Source organism: Pseudophryne corroboree, chromosome 6, assembly GCF_028390025.1.
Source record: "Pseudophryne corroboree isolate aPseCor3 chromosome 6, aPseCor3.hap2, whole genome shotgun sequence".
In the NCBI taxonomy this organism is placed as follows: domain Eukaryota; kingdom Metazoa; phylum Chordata; class Amphibia; order Anura; family Myobatrachidae; genus Pseudophryne; species Pseudophryne corroboree.
Genome location: NC_086449.1, coordinates 823,067,164 through 823,095,155, shown reverse-complemented (window position 1 = coordinate 823,095,155; position 27,992 = coordinate 823,067,164). Strand labels below are relative to the sequence as shown.

The window sequence follows — 27,992 nt, the reverse complement described above, 5'->3', positions numbered from 1 at the left end:
GAGCGTCTGCCCGATTGACTTCCCCCCTTCCCCCCCCCCCCAGTCCCTTTCCAGAGACTTAGCGCAGTTGCCCTTCTCTTTCAGACGGAAGGGCAGCCGACGGAGAGCGAGAGATCCGGGATCGCCACTGACCCGAAGACGGAAGAGCAGCCGACGGAGAGCGAGAGATCTGGGATCATCACTGATCCGAAGGTAAGAGTCAGCGGCGGGCGCGAGGTGAGTAACTGTACTCGCGCGCACTAGCAGCGTCACGCCCAATACCCGCCAGGTCTCTTACACAGCCTCTCATATGAAGCGGGGGACGGGAGCCGCAATAAACCCGCACCAACGCTGCCTGACCCCGCCACCCCCCCCCTCCCCAGCTCCCACCTACAGCTTCTCACATGGAGCGGGGGACGGGACCCGCAATACACCCGCACCAACACTGCCTGCCTCCGCCACCCCCCCCCCCTCCCCAGCTCCCACCTCCAGCCTCTCATATGAAGCGGGGGGGGGTCGACGGAAGCCGCAATACACACGCACCCTGCACCAACGCTGCCTGCCCCCACCTACCCCCCTCCCCAGCTCCCACCTACAGCCTCTCACATGAAGCGGGGGATGGGACCCGCAATACACCCGCACCCCGCACCAATGCTGCCTGCCCCCGCACCAACGCTGCCTGCCCCCGCCACCCCCCCCTCCCCAACTCCCACCTCTCATATGAAGCGGGGGACGGGAGCCGCAATACACTCGCACCAATGCTGCCTGACCCCGCCACCCCCCCTCCCTCCTCAGCTCCCACCTCCAGCCTCTCATATGAAGCGGGGGACAGGACCCGCAATACACCCGCACCCCGCACCAATGCTACCTGCCCCCACCCCCCCCCCCCCCCTCCCTAGCTCCCACCTCCAGCCTCTCGCATGAAGCGGGGGATGGGAGCCGCAATACCCCCGCACCAACGCTGCCTGCCCCCACCCCCCCTTCCCCCTCCTCCCCAGCTCACACCTCCAGCCTCTCACATGAAGCGGGGGATGGGAGCCGCAATACACCCGCACCAACGCTGCCTGCCCCCACCCCCCCCCCCCCTCCCTAGCTCCCACCTCCAGCCTCTCACATGAAGCGGGGGATGGGAGCCGCAATACACCCGCACCAACGCTGCCTGCCCCCGCCACCCCTTCCCCCTCCTCCCCAGCTCACACCTCCAGCCTCTCACATGAAGCGGGGGACGGGACCCTCAATACACCCGCACCAACGCTGCCTGCCCCCGCCACCCCCCCTCCCCAGCTCCCACCTCCAGCCTCGCACATGAAGCGCTGGACGGGAGCCACAAGACACCCGCACCCCGCACCAATGCTGCCTGCCCCCGCACCAACGCTGCCTGCCCCCACCACCCCCCCCTCCCCAACTCCCACCTCTCATATGAAGCGGGGGACGGGAGCCGCAATACACTCGCACCAATGCTGCCTGACCCCGCCACCCCCCCCTCCCTCCTCAGCTCCCACCTCCAGCCTCTCATATGAAGCGGGGGACAGGACCCGCAATACACCCGCACCCCGCACCAATGCTACCTGCCCCCACCCCCCCCCCCCCCCTCCCTAGCTCCCACCTCCAGCCTCTCGCATGAAGCGGGGGATGGGAGCCGCAATACCCCCGCACCAACGCTGCCTGCCCCCACCCCCCCTTCCCCCTCCTCCCCAGCTCACACCTCCAGCCTCTCACATGAAGCGGGGGATGGGAGCCGCAATACACCCGCACCAACGCTGCCTGCCCCCACCCCCCCCCCCCCCTCCCTAGCTCCCACCTCCAGCCTCTCACATGAAGCGGGGGATGGGAGCCGCAATACACCCGCACCAACGCTGCCTGCCCCCGCCACCCCTTCCCCCTCCTCCCCAGCTCACACCTCCAGCCTCTCACATGAAGCGGGGGATGGGAGCCGCAATACACCCGCACCAACGCTGCCTGCCCCCGCCACCCCCCCTCCCCAGCTCCCACCTCCAGCCTCTCACATGAAGCGGGGGATGGGAGCCGCAATACACCCGCACCAACGCTGCCTGCCCCCACCCCCCCCCCCCCCTCCCTAGCTCCCACCTCCAGCCTCTCACATGAAGCGGGGGATGGGAGCCGCAATACACCCGCACCAACGCTGCCTGCCCCCACCCCCCCTTCCCCCTCCTCCCCAGCTCACACCTCCAGCCTCTCACATGAAGCGGGGGATGGGAGCCGCAATACACCCGCACCAACGCTGCCTGCCCCCACCCCCCCCCCCCCTCCCTAGCTCCCACCTCCAGCCTCTCACATGAAGCGGGGGATGGGAGCCGCAATACACCCGCACCAACGCTGCCTGCCCCCGCCACCCCTTCCCCCTCCTCCCCAGCTCACACCTCCAGCCTCTCACATGAAGCGGGGGACGGGACCCTCAATACACCCGCACCAACGCTGCCTGCCCCCGCCACCCCCCCTCCCCAGCTCCCACCTCCAGCCTCGCACATGAAGCGCTGGACGGGAGCCACAAGACACCCGCACCCCGCACCAACGCTGCCTGCCCCCACCACCAACGCTGCCTGCCCCCACCACCCCCCCCTCCCTAGCTCCCACCTCCAGCCTCTCGCATGAAGCGGGGGATGGGAGCCGCAATACCCCCGCACCAACGCTGCCTGCCCCCGCCACCCCTTCCCCCTCCTCCCCAGCTCACACCTCCAGCCTCTCACATGAAGCGGGGGATGGGAGCCGCAATACACCCGCACCCACCACACCCTGCCTCCGCAAACCCCCCTTCCCAGCTCCCACCTCCAGCACCCCTCACCACTACGCAACAACATATACAGCCAGCAAACCCACTCCACACACTTGCCACAGCTCCATACATCACAGAACACCACACACCTAACTACGCACCCCTTAATACTCCACCACACTCCTTCCCTTCAAAACCCACAAAAACCACCCCAACACCACCCAAACCCACACACACCTCCCTCCCTCTGCAACCAACTAATTCTGTCAAACCATTAAAACACCTGTGACCCCCACAACACTACCGCCATATCGTAACGCCAGTCATTCGCTACTTACACCAGCAACACCTAAACACCATACCCAACCACCTGGATTATTCTCTAACACCCCCACAACCACCTCTCCAACACCCCCACGCACGCCACACGGCCAGCCCACAACCCCAATAACCCCATATCTCCCACACAGCCTCCACAACTACAAAACCCATCCACCACCCCCTGCACCACAGCACAACCTTCACCATCTGCCAAAGCACACCTCTGAACACAAACCTCCCCCACCCACAACCTCAACACACTACAAACACCCCCACTGTATTCAACCACCACACCTCACAAACACATCCATCTAACACCCACGCACAATACCTAACACAACCCCTTCCATAAATCCATCTTACCTTGCACCTCAACACACCCTTCCACATCCCCCTAGCCTAATCACCACCCACCCTCCCATGCACACACCACACAACACACCACCCTAAACACATCACCCTATCCAAACATCCCTCCGCCATGGCACCTTTGCACACCCAACCCCTTAACCACACACCCACAACTCCACCAAGTGCAGCACCTCAGTCCCCCTCCCCCAACCCTCACCCCTACGCCTAAGTATACAGTTAACGGACCACATCCACCATCCACCATTACTCTGGTCAGCCAACAACCACAGCTTATTACGGACAGACAGCCTAATCCATGTACCCCTTCTCACAACACACTCCACCAACCACCGTCCCTTCACCCCCCTTCACAATGCAGACCAAAGCCACCCTACACCTATTACATCCAAACATTCAACCTACCCTTACGCCTCATACACCCCCACCCACACCCTACACCCCCATCAAGTCCCCCTTGCACATGCCATACACACACCCTGCACCCCCTCTCAACCTACCTGTCCGCAAACCCTTCCTCCCTCACACACACTTTTCCTTCACCCTCCCTTATTGCCATGCCCTCCAATGATAACCACCCACCACTCACATCATGTACATACCACATTGTCTTCAGCCCCTCTACACCATCACCCCCACCCCACTTTCCCATACAACCATCCTCCGCATCCACCCCCCACCCAACCCACCTTCCAACACCCTACCCCTGTCCACCTGTACCCCACAAACACAAATCCAACACATACAATTCCTCCTAGCACCTACACCATCCCTTACCCCTTGCTCCCTGTATACACAGTCACCAGCCACCATCCACGGTTAAGCCCGTACACGGTCATTCACCCTCCCTAGCATCCTACCAACCCACACCCCTTACCTACTCACACTCACACACACCACCACACCAAACACCTTACCTTCACCACCATCAACACTCCTAACACAACCCCCACTCTCCCTATCACATACATCCTCAAACCCTAACCCACCTAACCACCCCACCACACTCACAACACCCCCTAACCACTTATGCATACCCTGCCAAACCCAAAACACCCTCTCAACCCACCTACACACCACACGTTCCTCCCTCACCCCCCCCCCCACATCCGTTACCCCTTCTACAGTTCCATAACGCCCCTGCCAACCCTCCAACACTCACAACATCCACATTCACCATCACATTCCCTTTTGCCATGCAATATTTAACCAACACCAAAAGCCACATTCCACCACAATAAATTTGTCAACTACTATTCTACACCTTCACCTAAATGTAGGGGTTACGGGGAAGTAGCCCCTTACGACGGTGTGAAGAGCGCCCGTAGGGCGCGATGAATCACCTTGTATATGTATATATATATATATATATATATATATATATGTTGCAAAAGATGATACAGCGCCACTTGTGGGGTATGCTCTCAGTAATAAAAACTATTAAAAGATAGTTAAAACACAAAATCATTATCAAAGGTGTCTGCCACCCGTTAAGATTGCAACACTAGTACAGTGCTGCCAGATAAGTATATAGTGGGGGGATAAGGGTACCGGCGACTTCTGTTGTGTGAAAGTGCAAATACTAATACTAAAATTTAAGATTTATAAGCCAAAGAATATAACATTGAACAAACTGTTTTATTAGCACATAAAAAATATAAGATACATAAAAAATTTTCCCAAAAGAATAAAAATGATAATAAAAATCCAAGATCAGATAAAAAGGTAAAAGGTAAGGACTTAGCTTTTAAAATAGGCAAGGGGGGTCACTGCAGGGCACCCAACGCGTTTCCTCACACCAGACTTCTTCAAGGGGTAGGGACAGAGTGAGATTACATGCCTATTTATAGCCCTAGCAATACTTGCTCTGGGTATGTGATGTCATAATACATCATGTGATCAATTAAAAGTATTTAACATAAAAACAAACAGGACACTTAATCCAAACATGGCCCAAGGTAATAGGGGTCACAGTAACATGTTCTTAGTGAAAAACGAGTGTTCAAAGTATTGTAATCATATTTAAACTGTTCATAAATGCTGGGAGATAGTAAATTGCGGCACTTCCGCCACACTTCCGGTGACGGAGGTAGCGCGTCACGTGACTCCGGTACTTCCGCCCCACTTCCGGTTTTCTTGTGCGCATGCGCCGGCGGCGCTCCCCGATTCACTGCGCATGTGCCCGCGGGTCTGCTCAGGATAGCAGCAGACATAGATCTGGTCTCAGTGAGCTGTGTGTCCATCATATCAGGTACTGTAGCGGCCATTTTGTTGGGGCGAAACTCCATAAGAAATACAGGAATTGCGGCGGCCATCTTTCCGGAGTCTGAGGAGACTCAAAACCAATATGACTTTGCGGTATCCATGGTAACGATCCCATGTAAATAAAACAAACAGAGAAACATGGTGAAGTCTGTGTAATGGTCTTTCACAGAAGCTGGGAATTATTGCATGCGGAGGTGGGGATAGCTAAATGGCCCATTACTGAATAAGAAGTGCACACATTCTGCAATATTTGTCCATGACATTAGTGAATTCAGTGTTTAGTGACATGCTGAAGCTAAAAGTGAGGAGATTATTTAGTGTGGAAAATTGGCCCAGGTGCAGTAAGGAGATTATAATTTAGGAGATTATAATTTAGTGTGGAGAAGGAACCAGGTGCAGAATAAGATAATATAAGATAATATACATAAATATATTTATAAATGTTAAATAAGGGAGGTATAAATAGAGTGTATCCTCCATATATAGTTTTTAATCTATTAAAATTATTATTAAAGTGACATGTGAATATTGTGGACCTAGTGTGTATCAACAGACCGGTCACTGATTGGCTTGACGTCATTTGTCAGTCCTTACAGTACCCGATCTTCCCAGACAGTCCCCCTCTCTGGTACTGGTCGGGCCCAAAACACTGCTTAGCTTCCAAGATCGGACGAGATTGGGCGTGCCAGTGTGGTTTGACTGTATGCGAAAGTAGACGTCGTAACACCAGTACACGATCGCACGATACTTGAAACAAAGTTTTATTGTATTGTGCATGGGAACCTCACAAACATAAACAAGGACAAGGATAAGTTATGAAATGAAAGATATGAGTGGATACGGCACCTTATAGGAAGGGTGCAATCTCATATCCCTCGTTCAGACCCATTGGTTGCAGGGTCTGTAGCTGGAATATCCAATACATCTCCCTTCTCGAGAGTTTGTTCGCAAGGTCACCTCCTCTCTCTCCCAGACACACATGTTCAATGGCCTTGAACGTAAGATCCTCAGGATTGGAGTTGTGTCGTGCCGTAAAATGTCTTGAAACAGTGTGGCTCTCCACCTTGTTCTTAATGTTTCTTACGTGTTCCTGGATCCTCGTTTTTAATGATCTTTTGGTCTTCCCTACGTATTTCTTTTTGCAAGGGCATTCAAGTAGGTAGATCACGGACATGGTGTTACAGTTCATGAAGTCTTTTATGGTATGCTGCTTCTTGTCATCCGTGTCACTGAAAGTTTTCCGATTTGGATGCAAGTATTTACATACGTTACATTTCCCACACTTAAAGGACCCCACACATTTAGGCATCAGGGTGTTCCTGGTCTGGTTCTCCTTCAAAAGACTTGGTGCAAGATGGTCCTTCAGGTTTCTGGATTTTTTAAAAATAAGGACTGGTTCGGGCGGTAGGATGTCCTTAAGTACTGGGTCCATGAGGAGGATATTCCAGTGGTTCCTAAGCGAGTTCCTGATGGTCTTCTCATGTTGGCTATAGGTGGTGATGAAGGCAACTGAATTCTTACTGGTGTCCCTTGGTTTATACTTCAGGAGGTCCTCTCTGTCCACTCTCCTTGTTTTTGCTAGGGCTTCCTCCAGAATGGGCCCCGGGTATTCTTTGTCCATGAACCTTTTGCTGTAGATCTCTAGTTGGTCATCACAGTCCTTGGATTTCGTGCAGTTCCTTTTTATCCTTGAAAACTGTGATGCCGGTATGTTGTCCTTCCACTTCCGGAGGTGGTTGCTCTGGTAGTGCAAATAGCTATTCATATCCACCTCTTTGATGAAGTTCTTGGTGGTGATCCCTCCATTTTCACCGGTTAGAATCAAGTCCAGATATTCAACTGATTTATCATCGAGTTTCGAGGTGAAGGTCAGGTTGAGATCGTTGTTTCCCATCGTACTTAAAAATTCATTAAAAGATTCTGCAGAGCCGTTCCAAATGATTAAAATGTAATCGATGTATCGCTTGTACAGTATCACATTCTCCTTAAAAGCACTAGAGTTGTAGACATGTGTTTCCTCCCAACATCCCATGAACAAATTAGCAAAGCTCGGGGCAAAAATAGTCCCCATAGCTGTGCCGCAGCGTTGTAAATAAAACTGGTTAAGAAACTTAAAATAATTCCGGCTGAGCATAAAAAGCATAAGATCACAAATAAAATCTCGGTGGATAGGGGTTAAGTCTGGATCGTTGTCCAAGTATTCCCTGCATGCAGCTATGCCCTTAGAGTGTTCGATGCATGTGTACAAGGATTGGACATCCACTGTCGCCCATAAATACGTGTCCTTCCATTCCACTGTTCTGAGTATGTTAAGTATCGATGTCGTGTCCTTCAGATATGATGGCAATGCTGTTACGTATTTTTTCAAAAAGATATCCACATATTCTGATAGATTGGAAGTCAGTGAACCTATGCCCGCCACTATTGGTCTGCCCGGCGGGTTGGTCATGGATTTGTGGATTTTCGGTAGAAAGTAAAAAATGGGGGTAATCGGATTGGATCGCATGAGATACTGGTATTCTTCCTTAGTTATCACATTCTTTCGAAGGCCATGCAGGAGTTTATTCCTTAACTCTTCCACAAAAGGTTCCTTTGGGTCACCCTGTAGTGGTATGTAGGAGTTAGTATCTCCCAACAGTCTTAGTGCCTCTTTAGTATAGAGGTCATGGTCCATAATAACCAATCCCCCCCCCTTTGTCAGCTTGTTTTATGACTATATTGTAATTTTTCTGCAGTTTTTTCAATGCTTCGCATTCACGGTTCCCCAGGTTTCTTCCTTCAGCCGATTTCTGTTCAGTTTCACACAAGTCCTTCTTCACCATGTCATAAATATATATATATATATATACACACACACAGGTATATAATTTATTGTTTTTTTATTATTACTATTTTTTGTGTGCGTGTGCGGTGGTGGTGGTGGTGGTGGTGGAGGAAGAAGGGGCGCTAAATTACTGCCTTGCCCCGGGTGCCGAAAATCATAGTTTCGGCCCTGGCAAACCATCTGCTTACTGCCCCCTCCCCCTTCTCCACCCCCCCACACACACACCCAATACCAACTGTCCAGCCCCCCAGATGTAAAGTTGGCTTCCTACAAGTTTCACAGCCATTGGGAGGGGAGAGTGGGTCCGCCCCCTCAGGGACCGCTGCTTAAAGCTGCCTAATGGATGCGCCGAATCTGTGTATATGTGTGTGTATATATATATATATATATATATATACACACACACACCAAAGGTGCGGCACTCTGCGTAATAAACGCAGTAGACAGATTACAAGGTAACCTTGGAACTATATATTTTTTTCATTATTTTTTTCAGCAAAGACAGTGGCTGGCACTCCAATGAGATGTTGATGATAAATCGCATCACAACATGTCCCCTAACACATACTGTAGCACATATACATACATACACACACACCCCTTCCCTGCTGTGCGCGTGCGTAAGGATCCCCCCCATGAAAAACCTGTGTGTTGCCCTTAAGTATATATATAAGTATATATATATATATATATATATATATATGTATATGTACTATATATACACACACCAGTGGCGTAAGTTCGTCCCAGTCGCCCGGAGGCATGATAAATGTTGGTGCCCCGCTACATATACACACACATACCATATGTAACTATCCGGCACTCAGGGTGAACAGTAGTAGCGTGCTTAGGTACTTTTCCCAATAGTAATATAGATACACATACAAAGTGGACGCACTCCAAGTCAGTCATTAAAATAAAATAGACATCAGAATACCTTTATAGTACACCTACAGTGCTTCCTCACCCGCCAGCGGGTCTCGACGGAGCTGCTTTGGCGCAGTGGTCTGCCGATATATATAAAAAACACACACGCCTATTTCACTTAAACATACACACACGCCTCTTTCACTTAAACACACACACACGCCGCTTTCACTTTAACACACACATGCCTCTTTCACTTAAAAACACACACATGCCTCTCACACATGCCTTTCACTCACACACACAGATGCCTCCTTCACTTAAAAACACACACGCTGCTTTCACTTAAACACACACACATGCCTCTCACTTAGACACATACACACACGCCTCTCACTTACACACACACGCCTCTCACTTACACACACATGCCTCTCACTTACACACACACACACACACACACACACACACTCAGAAATGGACACCCCTCCATATATTTGTAAGGTAGCGTGTACCCAGACCAGGTGTGTGCTCTGTACATAGTCCTGTAGAAATGCTCAAATGCCTCCTTTAATCCTTGCCTCTCACACACATGCCTCTCACTTACACATATACATGCCTCTCACTTACACACACGCCTCTCACACACATGCCTCTCACTTACACACACACACACACACACACACACACACATGCCTCTCACACACATGCCTCTCACACACATGCCTCTCACTTACACACATGCCTCTCACACACATGCCTCTTACACACACACATGCCTCTCACTTGCGCACACACACACACACACACACACACATGCCTCTCACACATATGCCTCTCACTTACACACACACCTCTCACACACATGCCTCTCACACACATGCCTCTCACTTACACACACACACATGCCTCTCACACACATGCCTCTCACTTACATACATACATGCCTCTCACACACATGTCTCTCACTTACCCACCCACACACCTCACTTAAAAGCATGCACACACAAAACACAGTGCTTACAACATTTATTAAAGCCCCACAGCACCCCCCAATTACAACCAACACACACACACACACACACACACACACACACACACACACACACACACACACACACACCTTGCAGCTTGAGGCAAGTGCTGCCAGTGCCTACCTTTGGCTATCAGCCTGACGGAGGATCAGAGAGCTTCAGCTGGCTTGCTTAACTGGAAGGGCCCGGGAGGAGCTGCGCTCTGGAGCTCCCCCTAGCTGCAGCCAGTGCCAGCTCTCTCTATATACAGGAGGCAGCTTCCGTGTCACTGACACAGCCCCTCCGTGATAAAAAAAAAGCAGCAGCGAACGGATAGTCAGGCAGCGGGAGACAGTGGAGGAGATGTGCCCCCTTGAGGTCAAGAGCCCGGCGGCAGCCGACTCCACTGCCTCCCACAGTTCCGCCACTCACACACACACACACACACACACACGCACACACACACACACACACAGTAAATAGAGAGAGAGTTGAGAGGTCTCACGGAGTACTCACCACAGAAGAAGCAGACGCAGGGACTCCCAGGCAGGCTGTGGTGAAGGCGGGACATTGAGACCACGTCAACCTGCTACAGAGGACGTCAGGCTGGTACATTTGCAACCCGGGACTTGGGAAGGGTGACACTGCAGACAGAATAGCACTGAAGCAGCGGCGAGTCGGCGCGGGGCTCACTGTAGGCCAGCGGATCACAGGGGGCGGCCAGTGACACGCTGACAGCGACGGCAGTGGCACCAGACCCCCACCCAGGTGCAGCTGACGGTTAGCTGTCAGCTGCTGTCATCGGTAACAGCGGCGGCTGGCAAACTGTGCCCTAATGGGATGGTGCACCATTCGCCTGCTCTATTGAACCTCCTAGTACTCTCATGACCCTAGGTGCTCCTGTCATGCAGGAGATGAAACGAGTGGGGGGGGGGGGAGTGGATAACAAGTTGAAGGAGGGGGGGAGGCAGCGGGTAAGATGCGGAAGCCCAATTGTGGGGGGGGGGGGACTGGTGTCAACATGCAGGGGGGTGGGGGGTACTCGGGGAGGCAGCAGGTAACATTTGGAAGTGGGAGCATAATTGCGCAGGGGGGGAGCGAACGGGTAATAAGATGTGGCAGCCGAGGAGGTAACTGATTCGGGAGCCCAATCGCAGGGGGGATGGGGTGCCGGAGTGGGCATCATGCGGGAGCCAATTGCGGTGGGAGCTGCAGTGCCAGCTCGTAATATGTGGGACTGGGGAGCACATGCGAGCCGCGGCAGCAGCCTGAACATATCTATGCCGGGTGTTGCTATCGCGGAGGTGGGGGGCAGCAGGATTGCATAGAAACATAGAAACATAGAATTTGTCGGCAGATAAGAACCACTTGGCCCATCTAGTCTGCCCCTTTTTTTTTTTTATATATTATTTTTTTTTTATCACTAACCTTATTTGTTCCTTATTTCTTTGTAAGGATATCCTTATGTCTATCCCATGCATGTTTAAATTGCTCTACTGTCTTAGCCTCTACCACCTCTGATGGGAGGCTATTCCACTTGTCCACTACCCTTTCTGTGAAATAATTTTTCCGCAAATTTCCCCTGAACCTCCCCCCCTCCAGTCTCAGTGCATGTCCTCGTGTCCTATTGCTTCTCTTCATTTGGAGAATGTTTCCCTCCTGGACTTTGTTAAAACCCTTCATATATTTGAAAGTTTCTATCATGTCCCCCCTTTCTCTTCTCTGCTCCAAACTATACATATTGAGATTTCTTAGTCTTTCTGGGTATGTTTTGTGATGTAGGCCATGCACCATTTTAGTTGCCCCTAGTTGCAGAAACAGGACTCACAGTCACTCACATTGAACACAGACAGACTTGGTGGGTGCCCACCAGGGACGTGCAGTCAGGGGAGGCAGTGCCTCCCCTGTCATTAATGATTACAGTAATACAAAGAAGATACTTATGACACATATTCTGTGTCATAAGTATCTTCTTTACATTATTCTAATCATTTTAAGGCGTTAAAGCAGTTTGGGAGGCACTGATAGCAAGTGCCTCCCACTGACAACGGTAACGGGGATAGAAAGGGGGGCGGGGATAAGCACTGGGCAGTAAATGCCCATTGAAAAAAGCTGTCAAAGCAGCACTTCTACATGTGCCTCGTTAACAGGGACGGGCTTCCTCGGCCAGCGAGGCACATGTGATTGGACAGCAGATCCAGTGCTGCATCCGCTGTCCAATCACCCTTAGGAGGCAGCAAAACAAGGCTCACCTCTCTTCATTCCCCCGACTCCTCTCTCCTCCTGTGTGCCGATTGAGTCCATGCTGAGCCGCCTGTACAGTGAAGCAGAGGACCTGGCAGTCAGCGAGCTCTGCTTAACAGTGTCTGGCCAGCTCCTCCCACCAGGCTTAGAGTGGGCTGCGTGTGTCAGCCCTCCCCGGTCTTCCTGCTCCTCGGCTGCATACACTTCCTGGCTGTCTCTGTCCCGGGCTGGCTTCTGCTATTCACAGGACTACACTAAAAAGCCAGGTAGGGGCTGTGGTTACTGGGGGGTAATATGGAGGAGGGAGGGGGATGCTGTGTATAATGTAGCATGGGTGTCCTATGGGGGAGGGGCTTCTGTACTATACAATATATTATGGATGTGGGGAGGGCTGTATATATTATAATGTGCTTTTTTGGGGGGGCTGTGTATAATGTACTTTAGCATGGGTGTGCTATGGGGGAGGGGGTGCTTGTGTACAATGTAATATACTATGGGTGTGCTATGGGGGAGGGAGGCTGTGCATAATGTTGCATGGGTGTGCTATGTGGGAGGGGGGCTTGTGTACAATATAATATACTATGGGTGTGGGTGTGCTATGGGGAGGGGGGCTGTATATATTATAATATACCATGGATGTGCTATGGGGTGGGGAGGCTGTCTATAATGTAATGTAGTATGTGTGTGCTATGGGGAGAGGGGCTGTGTTTAATGAAATATAGTATGGGTGTGCAATGCGGAGGGGGAGGCGGTGAATAATGTAAACAAACGTGTGCTATGGTAAGGGGGGCTGTGTAAAATGTAATATACCGATAGTATGGGTGCGTTATGGGGGGACTGTGCATAATATAATCTACAGTATGCTGTGTGTACTGGAGACAGTGGCAGATTCGGCGGAGGGGAGGGGGGGTGCACTTAGGTATGTGTCCCCAGGTCGTTCAGTTGATTTTTCTTTATTTTTTTATTTTTTTGCAGCTGCATGGACAAGGCTGCTGCTGACAGCCCTCCCCCATGTAGCTATGATTGAGCTCAGTGGTGGACTGTAGCCGGCAGTAACAGTCAGGACCCGGCGTGGATCTGTGGTCTTCATTTTCAGCATCATCAGCTGGCCTGCAGCCGTGAAGTGGATTGAGCAGCAGTGGCCAGGTGTTGGTGAACCTCATACCATGTGGCATAATGTGAATTTTGGCTCATACCGTGTGGCGTAATGTGATTTTTGGCTCATACCATATGGCGTAATGTAAATTTTGGCTCCTACCGTGTGGCATAATGCGAACAAGGGGCACTACTGTCAGTAGCTGGTGAGCATGGGGACATGTGTGACAAATGCTGGTGTCCTGCAGAGGAGGGGTCTGATGGTATAGGAAGAGGCAAATGTGGCTCCGATAGCACATGTGTAAATTTTAATCTTTACTTGTGTTATAATAAAACTCAAATGTTTGGCTCCCTAAATATCCTTTAGTTTTCAGAGTGGCCAGCTCAAAATCAGGTTGATGGTGCTGGGGGTGCAAGGGGTGGGGTGTGTGTGGGAGGGGGGGAATGCATATGCACTTAGACCCACCACTCTCTAATTCCACCACTGGGTTAGGGATAAGTTCTGGAAGTGTAAGCAGCGATAGGGTGCAGCAGCAGCTATAACTCGGGGTTATTCGTAGTGGACAGTCAGTACTGGCCGGTGGTTGCACCATTATGTTTCATTTAATTTCTCTCGGTGTATTATATCTACTTTATTACTAGGAACTAGGGAGAAATTAGATTAAGCCATGTGATTTTACTGAGAATGTAAAATAGTGATAGACACGTCCCTGGGTGGTGCTAGATACACCCTTCCTGCGGTGCACCCCGTAATATATTTAGCTGCACACGCCTATGGCTGGGAGTGCATTGTGCAGCGGAGGCTAGCGCTCTCCTCCTCCTTTCAGGTAGCAGCTTCAGCAGCGTCAATGCCTGCTGCAGTCTCCCGCCGGAGGGGCTACACACAGGCTGATGGGGATGTACTGGAGAAGCTAGTGCCTCCCCAGCCATTGAACTCACCGCACGTCACTGGTGCCCACGACATCCCTGGCTGCTCCTCATTTCTAAAAGAATAGGAGGAGCTTGGCTGTGATAAAGAAAGCATGCGGTGCCGCCCTCCAGTGGTCGCTGCCCATAGGCAGCTTCCTAAAGCTGCCTAGTGGTACCGCCGGCCCTGCCTGCAAGTCCCCTTTCATTCCCACCAATGGTCTGGGGAGTGCTGGCATCAATTGGCACCATTGCAGCACCTTCATATGAATAATCATGCATTATTGTATTAGCCAACCTGAGTCTTTGTTACTGCTGTGGCACTACAAGTCTCAGTGACACATGTTGCCTAATACGATGCTGCGTAGCTATGGGGCTAATGCAGAGTTGGCCGCAAAATTGGCAGAAATTACTGTAAAAAAATAAGAATAAAGATCATGCATAAATAGTGTATTCTCCACCATAGCGAGATGTGTTTATGTCGGCAACAGTAGCAGAAGCATCTGGTGTAGCCCAGACAAACATCATAGCTGCGTCCATGTTGTAAATCCTTTATTATATCAGAAACTATTTTTTTTTTTGTGATGTCCCTTTGGGGGGAATTCAGTTGCCACCGAATCCCTTTGCCCAGTCGAATCAGCACAACAATAGCCACACTGTACAGCAGCCTGGTCTCGCACAAAAGTGTTCACTCCCCCATAAGGAATCTGGCATTCAGCCAGCCAGGCGAAGGGTGCGAGATGGGGTGCTCTTGCTGGTGTTTAATGGCAATTCACACCCTTCGCTGGCAATTAAATTCTCCCCTTTATGTATTAAATGTGTCCCTTAGTGTAACTGAGCCTGTAGCTATAATCTGAGTGACAGCTCAGCCTCACCCTGTGTACAGAATGTGACCTCACTGGTATCTGAGTGTCAGATACTTTCACTTTCATTTCTCTCTCCTGCTGCAGCGATGGCGTCTGCTGATCTGAGACGGGAGCTGGACTGTTCCATCTGCCTGAGCATTTATACAGATCCTGTAACCCTGAGATGTGGCCACAACTTCTGCCGGGTCTGTATTGATCGTGTGCTGGATACACAGGAGGCGTCTGGAGCTTATACCTGTCCTTACTGCAGAGCAGAGTGTCAGGAGCGTCCTGCACTGATACAGAACATTCCTCTGTGTAACATAGTGGGGAGTTTTCTATCTACTTGGCCAGATCAGGAGGAGACTGGGATCTTCTGCACTTACTGTGTGGACTCTCCTGTACCTGCTGCTAAATCCTGTCTGCTGTGTGAGGCTTCTCTATGTGATAAACACCTGAGAGTACACAGCAAGTCAGCAAAACATGTCTTATGTGATCCCACCACTGCCCTGGGGAACAGGAAATGCTCCGTCCATAAGAAGGTCCTGGAGTATTACTGCACTGAGGATGCTGCCTGTATCTGTGTGTACTGTTCAGCTGGAGAACATCGGGGATACCTTGTTGAGTCACTGCATGAGGCTTCTGAGAAGAAGAAGGAGAAGCTGAGAGATGTTCTGCAGAAACTGAACACAAAGAGAGAGGAGACTGAGAAAAGAGTCCAAAGTCTGCAGGAGCGCAGAAGAGAAGATCAGGGAAAAGCACCTGGTATAACAGAAAGAGTTACTGCCCTGTTTAGAGACATCAGGAGACAGCTGGAAGACCTGGAGAAGAGAGTGCTGAGTGAGATCTCCAGGCAGGAACAGCGCGTTTCACTCTCAGTCTCTGATCTGATCCAGCAGTTGGAAATAAAGAAGGACGAGCTGTCCTGGAAGATGCGTCACATTGAAGAGCTGTGTAACATGTCTGATCCAGTGACTATCTTACAGGAACCAGATACAGGGGACTTGTGTGATACTGAGGAAACAGAGACACATGATATCCAGGTCCGTGGTGCAGGAGATCTGGATGTGGGTCTCATCTCAGGGACATTACTCACATTGTCTGACATAATTAGAGATATAAATACAGGGGTCTATGTGCAGGAAGCTACAGACATGTTACTGAATGTAACCACAGCTAGTAATGATATACATCTATCAGGTGACTGGAAAACTGCATCCAGGTCACGTATAAACCAGAATCGCCCAGTAACACCAGAGAGATTTCAGCTTGCTCAGGTAATAAGCACCAGGGTATTCTCCTCAGGGCGACATTACTGGGAGGTGGATGTCAGTAAATCAGAGTGGTGGAGGGTGGGGATGTGTTATCCCAGTATGGGCAGGAGAGGAGATCAGTCATACATTGGGGAGAATAACAAGTCCTGGTGTTTGCGTCGGTATAATAATCAGTACTCAGTGAGACATGACAGTACAGAGATCCAGTTACCTGACAATATCCCCTGTGACAGAATGAGGGTGTATCTGGATTATGAGGCAGGACAGATGTCCTTTTATTCTCTGTGTGACCCCATCAGACACTTACACACCTACACTGCCACCTTCACTGAGCCCCTCCATGCTGCGTTATGTGTATCAGACAGGTGTATAACTATATCTGGGGGAGTCAGGAGCTGAGAAAAATTACTAAAACAATTCTGACCAGAGACTGGTAACATCACAGGGAGGGGAATATGATTTTTATTGTAAAATTTGACCTTTAATGGGCAAGGACACTAAGGGGCTTCTCTTATTGTATATTTTATTGCATACACACGGTTGAGTCACATTATTATGACCACCAGCTAATAGCCAGAGTAACCGCCGTGTGCAGCGCGGACAGCAGCTAGACGGCTGAATTGTCATGTTAGACACACGTCTGGTAGCCCCCAGGGTCATTGTGATGGTGATTTGCTCCACTGTAGCGTTTCGGTCGGCTCTCACGCACCTTCGTAGCCGACGTTCACCTCTCACATCAATGGCACGTGGTGCTCCACAGTTTCCACATCGGTTATTCGCAATGGTGCCATTTGTCCAGTCATGATACATCTTCACTGCAGCAGCACGCGGACTGGTCACACACTGCGCTGTGTTAGAGATACTGCCCCTCGTGGCCCGAAAGCCGATAATCATTCCGTTCTGCAACTCGGATAAATCGCCCCTTTTACCCATGACAGTATTGAGTGATATGTGTGCAGACGACTTATCGCCCCCCTTATATACCCACCAAGCCAGCACACACCTTATATACCCACCAAGCCAGCGCACACCTTATATACACACCAAGCCAGCACACATCTTATATACCCACCAAGCCAGCGCACACCTTATACACCCACCAAGCCAGCACACACCTTATATACCCACCAAGCCAGCACACGCCTTATATACCCACCAAGCCAGCACACATCTTATATACCCACCAAGCCAGCGCACACCTTATATACCCACCAAGCCAGCACACATCTTATATACCCACCAAGCCAGCGCACACCTTATATACCCACCAAGCCAGCACACATCTTATATACCCACCAAGCCAGCACACACCTTATATACCCACCAAGCCAGCACACGCCTTATATACCCACCAAGCCAGCACACATCTTATATACCCACCAAGCCAGCGCACACCTTATATACCCACCAAGCCAGCACACATCTTATATACCCACCAAGCCAGCGCACACCTTATATACCCACCAGGCCAGCGCATGACACGTGACGTACTTCATGGGCTACGCGCTGCCGACGTCACATGTAGGAGGTGGTCATGATGATGTGACTCGACTGTGTATTATGCTTTTATTATCTGTTCTGCACCCTGAGTCCTATTGGAGAGAGAGCGCTGTATAAATAAAATGATCATTATTATATATATTGTGTGTCTGCACGCTACATATGTTACAGACGGTGTATTACCATGATCTCTTCCCTGTGTTACTAACCACAGATTGCATAAAGTGTTATTGCCTGTCAGAGTATCCTCCTGCTGGTCTCTGTAGTTCTCCTTACACCCTCCCTAATACTGGCCGCGATACACTAACATACCTCCCAACTTTGACTCGGCTTGAAGAGGGACACACGTGCGGCGAAGCCGCGCGCGCTCCCGAAAAGGGGGCATGGCCTATGAAAAGGGGGCGTGGCTTGTGATCGCGGTCCTCCGCAAAGCCACGCCCGAAAAGGGGGCGTGGCCCCCGAAAAGGGGGCATGGCCTATGAAAAGGGGGCGTGGATTTGCCCCCCCGTTTTCATCACTGATGGGGCATGCCCAGCGCATACTTACCTACTCTCCCGGTAGCTGCGGGAGGCTCCCGTTTTTTGGGGTAGCCCCCCGCACCCCCGGAAGAGTGGGCAGGTCTCCCGCATCCTGCTCGCACCCTAGTGATGCGAGCAGGATGGAGAGATAACCTCCCGATTCGCGGGTCCGTCGGGTGGAGAAGGGGTTAAAAGTGACGTAAACCGCATCATTTTAGCCCCGCCCCCTTCCCGCGGACTCGCGAATCGCGGAATTTCCCGATGCAGGGGGCGGGGCTTAGTGATGTCACAGTCCGGCCCCGCCCCCCGAAGTCACTGCAGCGTCTCCTCTCCGGGCTTCTCCCGGAGAGAAGAAAGATAATGTCGGTAAGTATGGCCCAGCGCTTTGTGAGCCGCTGGCGTGCCCCCTCTCCCTCTGACTCAGTGAATAGATGCTGTGCGCATGCGCACAGCGTCTATTCACCGCTGCTCTGCTAAGCAGGGCAGCGAGAGACAGAGCCTCCCAACTGCCCCCCCACCGCGAGACACTGTGGCCCGCGGGTGGGAAAGCGGGACAGTCTCCAAAAAACGGGACTGTCCCGCGAAAATCGGGACAGTTGGGAGGTATGCACTCATACCATAGCACCATGTTATACAATGCTTCTGGATTGGCTCAGGACACAATTGTTGTAGTGACACTGTGCCTATATCTTAGTGTTATTCAGTGGAGCATTGGCCCTCATTCGAGTTGTTCGCTCTGTAATTTTCTTCGCATCGCATCGATTTTCCGCTTATTGCGCATGCGCAATGTCCGCAGTGCGACTGCGCCAAGTAAATTTGCTATGCAGTTAGGAATTTTACTCACGGCATTACGAGGTTTTTTCTTCGTTCTGGTGATCGTAATGTGATTGACAGGAAGTGGGTGTTTCTGGGCGGAAGCTGGCCGTTTTATGGGTGTGTGTGAAAAAACGCTACCGTTTCTGGGAAAAACGCGGGAGTGGCTAGAGAAACGGAGGAGTGTCTGGGCGAACGCTGGGTGTGTTTGTGACGTCAAACCAGGAACGACAAGCACTGAACTGATCGCACTGGCTGAGTAAGTCTCGAGCTACTCAGAAACTGCACAGAGAAGTCTTTTCGCAATATTGCGAATCTTTCGTTCGCAATTAAAAGAAGCTAAGATTTACTCCCAGTAGGCGGCGGCTTAGCGTGTGCAAAGCTGCTAAAAGAAGCTTGCGAGCGAACAACTCGGAATGAGGGCCATTGTTTTGTATTCACAAGTAACACATAGTAACAGTCATTACTGCCTAAGCAAACCCCACAGCTCCTCATCTTGTGTTAGCCGAATAATGCACTATATATATATGTATATATATTCTCCCCATAGCGCTATTCAGGATCTCTGACATTGCCCTGGGTGGCAGGTAGGTATCGGAGAGATTACCCTCTTACATGGGGGGATGTGGGAGGCCACGCTGATGTCTCCTGTACCCTTACAGTGGTAGGTATGGGCAGTACAACTTGGTCCTTCCCAGTGATCAGCAAAGGATCCCGACCAGCGGACGCTATGGATCAGCGCCTCGTCTCCTGCATGGGATAAGGTAACAGGCTCCTCCCTTCGGGGATGGCGGTGTGTGTGATACAGAAGTCTGCGTTCTTTCCAGTAGTCACTGACTGACATTAAGTCATTCACAATGAAGTCATGTGTCTGGATGAGGACATATGCCGGGGCAACAAGACACCAATACAGTACCTCATAGGGGGACATACTCAGTCTTCATCTAGGGCTGATCTCATAGACTACTGTACTGCGCCCAGTGCTCCGGGCCAGGCTAGGCCTGTTCCTTTACATATAATGCTACCATTGTATCTCTATCATGCGCAATACTCTCACAGGAGATAAGCTGTCAGGACCCCAATAACTTCACCCATAGCCGTCACCTTTCCCATAATGCACAGCTGTGGTGTGTAACCTACAGGACTGTCCTCACTAAGGTCACTGGTGGTCATCGTACTACCACATCCATTCACTGGGGTATATTTACTAAGGTGGGAGGTTTTTAGAAGTGTTAAGATTCCACTTAACATTTATTTAGTTGGTTCTAAATTAGAAGATAATAGCTGGAATCTGATTGGTTGCTATGAGCAACATCTCCACTTCTACAAAAACTCCCACCTTAGTAAGTAAAGTATATTCCATTGTGAGAAGCAGAGTGGAGACAGTGCTGTGTGGGAGTGACCAGTGCCATATGGGTGTGACCTGTGCTGTGTGGGTGTGGCCAGTACCATGTTGGTGTAACTACTCATGTATGGGTGTGACCAGTGCAGTGTGGGTGTAACTAGTCATGTATGGGTGTGACCAGTGCAGTGTGGGTGTGACCTGTGCTGTGTGGGTGTGGTCAGTACCATGTTGGTGTAATTAGTCATGTATGGGTGTGACCAGTGTAGTGTGGGTGTGACTAGTGTCATGTGGGTGTGACCAGTGCAGTGTGGGTGTGGCCAGTGCCATGTGGGCATGTACACCCCCTACACTCTCACCTCCCATGTCTCCCCAAATACGTAAAAGTGGAGAAATTGCATCATTTAGGAGGAGAGTAGAAATTCAGGTTTATTACAATATACAGATGTCTGGATGTGACTGTAGCGTCCTGTCAGCGGGAGACGGTCTCTGTGTGGTGCCAGCCTCATGTGCTGGGGCTCTGCAGGAAGTCACCATATGGGTTTATGTATAGTGTATAATCAGACCTCCTTAGATGCCCCTCTGACCTCCCCACATGCCATCAGACCTACTAACCTGCCCCCTGTAATGGTCTCCAGATGACAGATCATCAATGTATAGGCCAACAGTCAATAGGTCGTCGCCATAAGGTCAACATGCATTAGGTCAATAGGTACAAAAGGTCAACAGATAAAAGGTCAACAGTGCTTAGGGTACACAGGTACAAAATGCTGACATGACAACGGTCAACACACAAATGGTCACCCATGTTTTCCCAACATTTTCTTGATTTACTATCCACGTTGAGTATGATTAGGAACAGTAAGCTTGCCGGAAGTATGGTGAGTGATCCTGCTATGTTACACGTTTCTACTGATGGTGTTCACGTGATGAAACATACAAGATGTGTGTTGACCATTTTTGTGTCAACCATTATAATATTGGGGATCAGTACGATTTACCTATGGACAGGATGCCGGGAGTTAGAATACCGACAGCGGCATCCCGTCCATCAGAATCCCGACAGCCCCCCAGTAAGCCCCCTAAACCTCACCTTTTCCCTACCCTAACCTCCCTTGTGGGTGCCTAACCCTAATCCTCCCCGGTGGTGCCTAACCCTAACCCCTTCCCTTCCCCGCTGCACAAACCTAACCTCCCCGCTTGAGGCCTAACCCTCCCTTCCCGGTCCCTAACCCTGCCCGGTGCTTCAGCCTATCCCTAGCAACACCCCCCCCCCCCTGCAGCCTAACCCTAACCCACCCCCACCCCACCCACGGCAGGACGGCAGGATCCCGTATGTCAGGAAGCTAATATTGATCTTTGGACCTGGTCATCGTTTAGATAGCTGAGCTTCCTGATGGACATCCTCTCCCTGTGCCAACAGAGAGTGTGGTATGTAAGAGCATTACTGACAAGGCCTGCAGTCAGGGCATGGCCTGCATATGTTAAGGCAGCATATTAAGGATGGAATATAGTTATGTGACCGGCGGTCACGATACCGACATCTCCATCCCGCACTCTGAAAAACCTGGCAGTCGGCATGCCGACTAACGGACTATTCCTACACATTCCACCACACCCATAGAGTGGGAATAGAACCTTTGGCGAGTGTAGCTCACCACCAAGCCCGTAAGGGGCTTCTTTGGGCTCGCCCCCCCCCCCCCCCCTTCCCCGGCATTCTGCGTCCGGGATCCCAGAAGACATGCTACATGCTTGGGGCCCCAGTTGGACCTCCGGTTGGTGTCCGCTAGCCAGAGCTTTGACCCAGGGAGCCTGTTCTGTGATTTCCACTGGATGGATTTGGATGAAAACTTCACAGAGTGGAACCATTGGATACCAGAAAACATACTAAGGGGTTGGGGTTCCAGTCAGACCTCCTATTGGTGCACACTGGGCAGAACTTTGACCCAGGGAGCATGTTCTGAGCCTTCCAATACCGACGGTATTATGCCCGTCGGTAAATCAACTGCTACCCGGCTACACTATGTACCACCAACACTGAATCTTTCAGTTTCCAGAACTAAATGCTAGAGGCCCAGATTATGACCATCTCTAAACCTGGCAAGGATTCAACTGGCCCATAATACGTTTGTATTTTGATGGATATGTGCCAAATTAATTACCATCCCTTTGAGCCCTCTCCTCCCTCATTCTGGGTAGATAAATCTCTGATAACACCTGCAGGTTTCCTGATATGGAGGAACTGGTATCGCAAACTGAAAATTAATTAATCCACTCTACCTAGATCCAGAAAACTTATTTGATTTGCTCCATTGGGACTACAGTATATGTTATAAGTATGACTTCCATCTGGCTTTCAAGGTGAGGTTTTGAGGTTGTTTCTTGCACTATATAAAGGCCCCTCTGTATTCTGTAATGGCTGAAACTCCTGACATTACTAAAGGCAATAGGCAGGTATGCCTTCCTCTCGCTCTTTATTTTTGTTATGACAATTGAACCACCACCCCTCCAAAAAAATAGGATTTTAATACCTACCGGTAAATCCTTTTCTCTTAGTCCGTAGAGGATGCTGGGGATGCTTCAAGAACCATGGGGTATAGACGGGATCCGCAGGAGACATGGGCACTTTAAGACTGAACGGGTGTGAACTGGCTCCTCCCTCTATGCCCCTCCTCCAGACTCCAGTTTAAGTAACTGTGCCCAGGGAGACGGACATTACGAGGAAATAATTTATTGTTAAACCACGGTGAGCATCTTACTAGCTCACACCTCCAGTATGCCGCAGAACGTGGCATTCAATAGAATACCAGCCGACGGCATGAAGAATATGCAGCAATACACTGACATAAAGCGTAACACAACCTGTGTGTAAACACAACCAATAACAGCATAACACATGACAAGGCATGAACATCATCAGCAACAGGCTGACTTAAACGCAACACACCACGTGTGTAACCATACCCAATAACTGCAGATACAGTACGCACTGGGACGGGCGCCCAGCATCCTCTACGGACTAAGAGAAAAGGATTTACCGGTAGGTATTAAAATTCTATTTTCTCATACGTCCTAGAGGATGTTGGGATGCTTCAAGAACCATGGGGTTTATACCAAAGCTCTAGAATGGGCGGGAGAGTGCGGATGACTCTGCAGCACCAATTGACCCAACAAGAGGTTCTCAACAGCCAGGGTATCAAACTTGTAAAACTTCTCAAAGGTGTTTGAACCCGACCAAGTAACTGCTCGGCAAAGCCGTAATGCCGAGACCCCTCGTACAGCCGGCCAGGATGAGCCCACCTTTCTGGTAGAATGGGTCTTCACCGAATTCGGTAACGGCAATCCAGCCGTAGAATGAGCTTGCCGAATCGTATTACAGATCCAGCGTGCAATAATCTGCTTGGAAGCAGGAGTCCCTATCTTGTTGGGATCATACAGGACAACAGAGCCTCCATTGTCCTAATCTGAGCCGTTCTGGCTACATAAATTTTCAAAGCTCTGACCACATCTAGAGACTTCGATTCCTCAAAGGCGTCAGTAGCCACTGGCACCACCATAGATTGTTCATGTGAAACGATGACACCACTTTAGGCAAACATTGCTGACGAGTTCTCAACTCCGCTCTATCTTCCTGGAAGATCAAATAGGGGCTCTTGTGAGACAAAACCGCCAATTCAGACACCCGCCTTGCAGAGGCCAAGGCCAACAGCATGATCACTTTCCAAGTGACGAATTCTAACTCTACCTTACGTAAAAGTTCAAACCAAAGAGATTGCAGGAACCGCAACCCATGTTAAGATCCCATGGTGCCACTGGGGGCACAAAGGGAGGTTGGATGTGCAGCACACTTTTCACGAAAGTCTGAACTTCCGGAAGGGAAGCCAATTCTTTTTGAAAGAAAAATTGACAAGGCCGAAATTTGTACTTTAATTGAACGTAACTTTAGGCCTGCATCCACCCCTGCTTGCAGACAATGTAGAAAACGGCCCAGCTGAAATTCTTCCGTAGGAGCCTCTTTGGATTCACACCAAGACACATATTTTCTCCAAATACGGTGATAATGTTTCGCCGTTACCTCTTTTTTAGCCTGAAACCGTGTGGGAATTACTTCCCTGGGAATACCCTTTCGGGCTAGGTTCCTGCGCTCAACCTCCAAGCCGTCAAACAAAGCCGCGGTAAGTTTTGGTACATGCACGGCCCCTGCTGTAACAGATCCTCTCGTAGAGGAAGAGGCCAGGAATCTCCTATGAGCAATTCCTGAAGATCTGAATACCAAGCCGTCCTTGGCCAGTCTGGAACAATGAGGATTGCCTGAACCCTTGTTCTTCTTATGATCTTTATCACTTTTGGAATGAGTGGAATCGGACTGAAAACACCCGCGGTGTCACTAGGGCATTCACTGCTATTGCTTGAGGGTCCCTCGACCTGGAACAATATCTCGGAAGTTTCTTGTTGAGGTGAGATGCCATCAAGACTATTTGAGGAATTCCCCAATGACTTGTCACTTCTGTGAAGATCTCTTGATGAAGACCCCACTCTCCTGGATGGAGATCGTGTCTGCTGAGGAAGTCTGTTTCCCAGTTGTCTACACCCGGAATGAAGATCTCTGACAGAGCGTTTACATGCCTTTCCGCCCAGCGGAAAACTTTTGTGGCCTCTGCCATTGCCGCTCTACTCTTCGTTCCGCCCTGGCGGTCTACGTACGCCACTGTCCGACTGAATTAAGACGGCAGATCACGAAGATGTTCCGCTTGCAGAAGCCCGTTGTAAATAGCCCTTAATTCCAGAATGTTTATGTGCAGACAAGCTTCCTGGCTTGACCATTTTCCCTGGAAACTTTTTCCCTCTGAATGACTGCTCCCCAGCCTCGGAGACCTGCATCCATGAACACCAGGATCCAATCCTGGATCCCGAACCTTCGTCCCTCTAGGAGGTGAGAACTGTGCAGCCACCACAGGAGAGAGAGAGATTCTGGTCCTGGAAAATAGGATTATTTTCCGGTGCATATGCAGGTGATACCCGGACCACATGTCCAACTGGTCCCGCTAAAACCACTCTGGCATTTAACCTGCTCACAGAATGGCCTTGTAGGCCGCAACCATCATATTCATCAACGGAATGTATTGATGGATTGACACTGTTGCAGATCTGAACCGACTCTGGATCCTCAGAGCTTTTTTCATTGGAAGAAACAAACTCTCAACAGTTCTGTAACATTATTCCCAACGCCGACAACCGCGTTGTTGGGATCAACAGTGATTCTGGCTAGTTCGGGAGCCAACCACTTTGTCGAAGAACTGTAAGGGAGAAAGCAATGTTTTGCACCGCTTGTTTCTTGACCTCGCCGTACTCAGGAGAGCGTCCCAGTACAGAATAATAATGAAATTTACTATAAAAGGAAAACCATCACCTCGCCATCACTCCGGTAAATTGGTAATGACAATCCTGAATAGCAAACCCAGGTAAGCCTAATGCGGAAGAAACCGTACTTAGATCCTCTTTCTTCCGGACTCAGTAGCACGAAAAAGCTTGAATAACCGCTCTTTTTTTTTTTTTTTTTCATCAATAGTTTTTATTGAAAACAAGTTTTCTTTTTGCAAGGGGAAGGGGTACAGAAAGAAAGAAGGAAGGGGGGGTACAAAAAACCAAGGGAACGGGATGTAAACATGCAAATATCATAATTTTCAGAAGTTAAATATAACAATCCAATATAGATACAATAGGAAAAATACAAAGTCATCTTGGAAAAAGATACAGATAAAGATAAACACGGGTCAAACATGAAAACATACCAATAAATAGATAATCAATAATAGACACAGGGCTAGTAAGGCACAGCCGGTGCACAGAGCTGTGACAGCAGGGACAGTGACAGCAGGGACAGTGACAGAGGTACAGTGACAGAGGTACAGTGACAGTGACAGAGGTACAGTGACAGAGGTACAGTGACAGCAGGGACAGTGACAGCAGGGACAGTGACAGCAGGGACAGTGACAGAGGGACAGTGACAGAGGTACAGTGACAGTGACAGAGGTACAGTGACAGAGGTACAGTGACAGTGACAGAGGTACAGTGACAGAGGTACAGTGACAGCAGGGACAGTGACAGCAGGGACAGTGACAGAGGTACAGTGACAGAGGGACAGTGACAGAGGGACAGTGACAGCAGGGACAGTGACAGAGGTACAGTGACAGCAGGGACAGTGACAGCAGGGACAGTGACAGCAGGGACAGTGACAGAGGGACAGTGACAGAGGGACAGTGACAGAGGGACAGTGACAGAGGTACAGTGACAGCAGGGACAGTGACAGAGGTACAGTGACAGAGGGACAGTGACAGCAGGGACAGTGACAGCAGGGACAGTGACAGAGGTACAGTGACAGCAGGGACAATGACAGCAGGGACAGTGACAGCAGGGACAGTGACAGAGGGACAGTGACGACAGTGACAGCAGGGACAGTGACAGAGGGACAGTGACAGCAGGGACAGTGACAGAGGGACAGTGACAGCAGGGACAGTGACAGAGGTACAGTGACAGCAGGGACAGTGACAGAGGTACAGTGACAGAGGTACAGTGACAGAGGTACAGTGACAGCAGGGACAGTGACAGCAGGGACAGCAGGGACAGTGACAGAGGGACAGTGACAGCAGTGACAGCAGGGACAGTGACAGAGGGACAGTGACAGCAGGGACAGTGACGACAGTGACAGCAGGGACAGTGACAGCAGGGACAGTGACAGCAGGGACAGTGACAGAGGGACAGTGACAGAGGGACAGTGACAGAAGGGACAGTGACAGAGGGACAGTGACAGAGGGACAGTGACAGCAGGGACAGTGACAGAGGTACAGTGACAGCAGGGACAGTGACAGCAGGGACAGTGACGACAGTGACAGAGGGACAGTGACAGCAGGGACAGTGACAGCAGTGACAGTGACAGAGGTACAGTGACAGCAGGGACAGTGACAGAGGTACAGTGACAGCAGGGACAGTGACAGAGGGACAGTGACAGAGGTACAGTGACAGAGGTACAGTGACAGAGGGGCAGGGACAGTGACAGAGGGACAGTGACAGCAGGGACAGTGA

General features: G+C 50.5%; 1 protein-coding gene and 1 pseudogene across 1 annotated transcript; one reads left to right on the top strand and one right to left on the bottom strand.

Moving 5' to 3' along the window:
- Positions 1–50: 50 nt before the first annotated feature.
- On the top strand, positions 51–18,373 carry LOC134933772 (E3 ubiquitin/ISG15 ligase TRIM25-like). Its single transcript, XM_063929210.1, has 2 exons — positions 51–192; positions 15,568–18,373. The coding sequence occupies exon 2, from the start codon at positions 15,570–15,572 to the stop codon at positions 17,133–17,135; it is 1,566 nt and encodes a 521-aa protein (XP_063785280.1). The 5' UTR covers positions 51–192; positions 15,568–15,569; the 3' UTR covers positions 17,136–18,373.
- Positions 6,256–6,375, bottom strand: LOC134937766 (5S ribosomal RNA; annotated as a pseudogene).
- Positions 18,374–27,992: the final 9,619 nt, after the last annotated feature.

Coding starts and splice junctions, on each gene's coding strand:
- LOC134933772 (XM_063929210.1), top strand. CDS start 15,570: ATGGCGTCTGCTGATCTGAGACGGGAGCTGGACTGTTCCATCTGCCTG.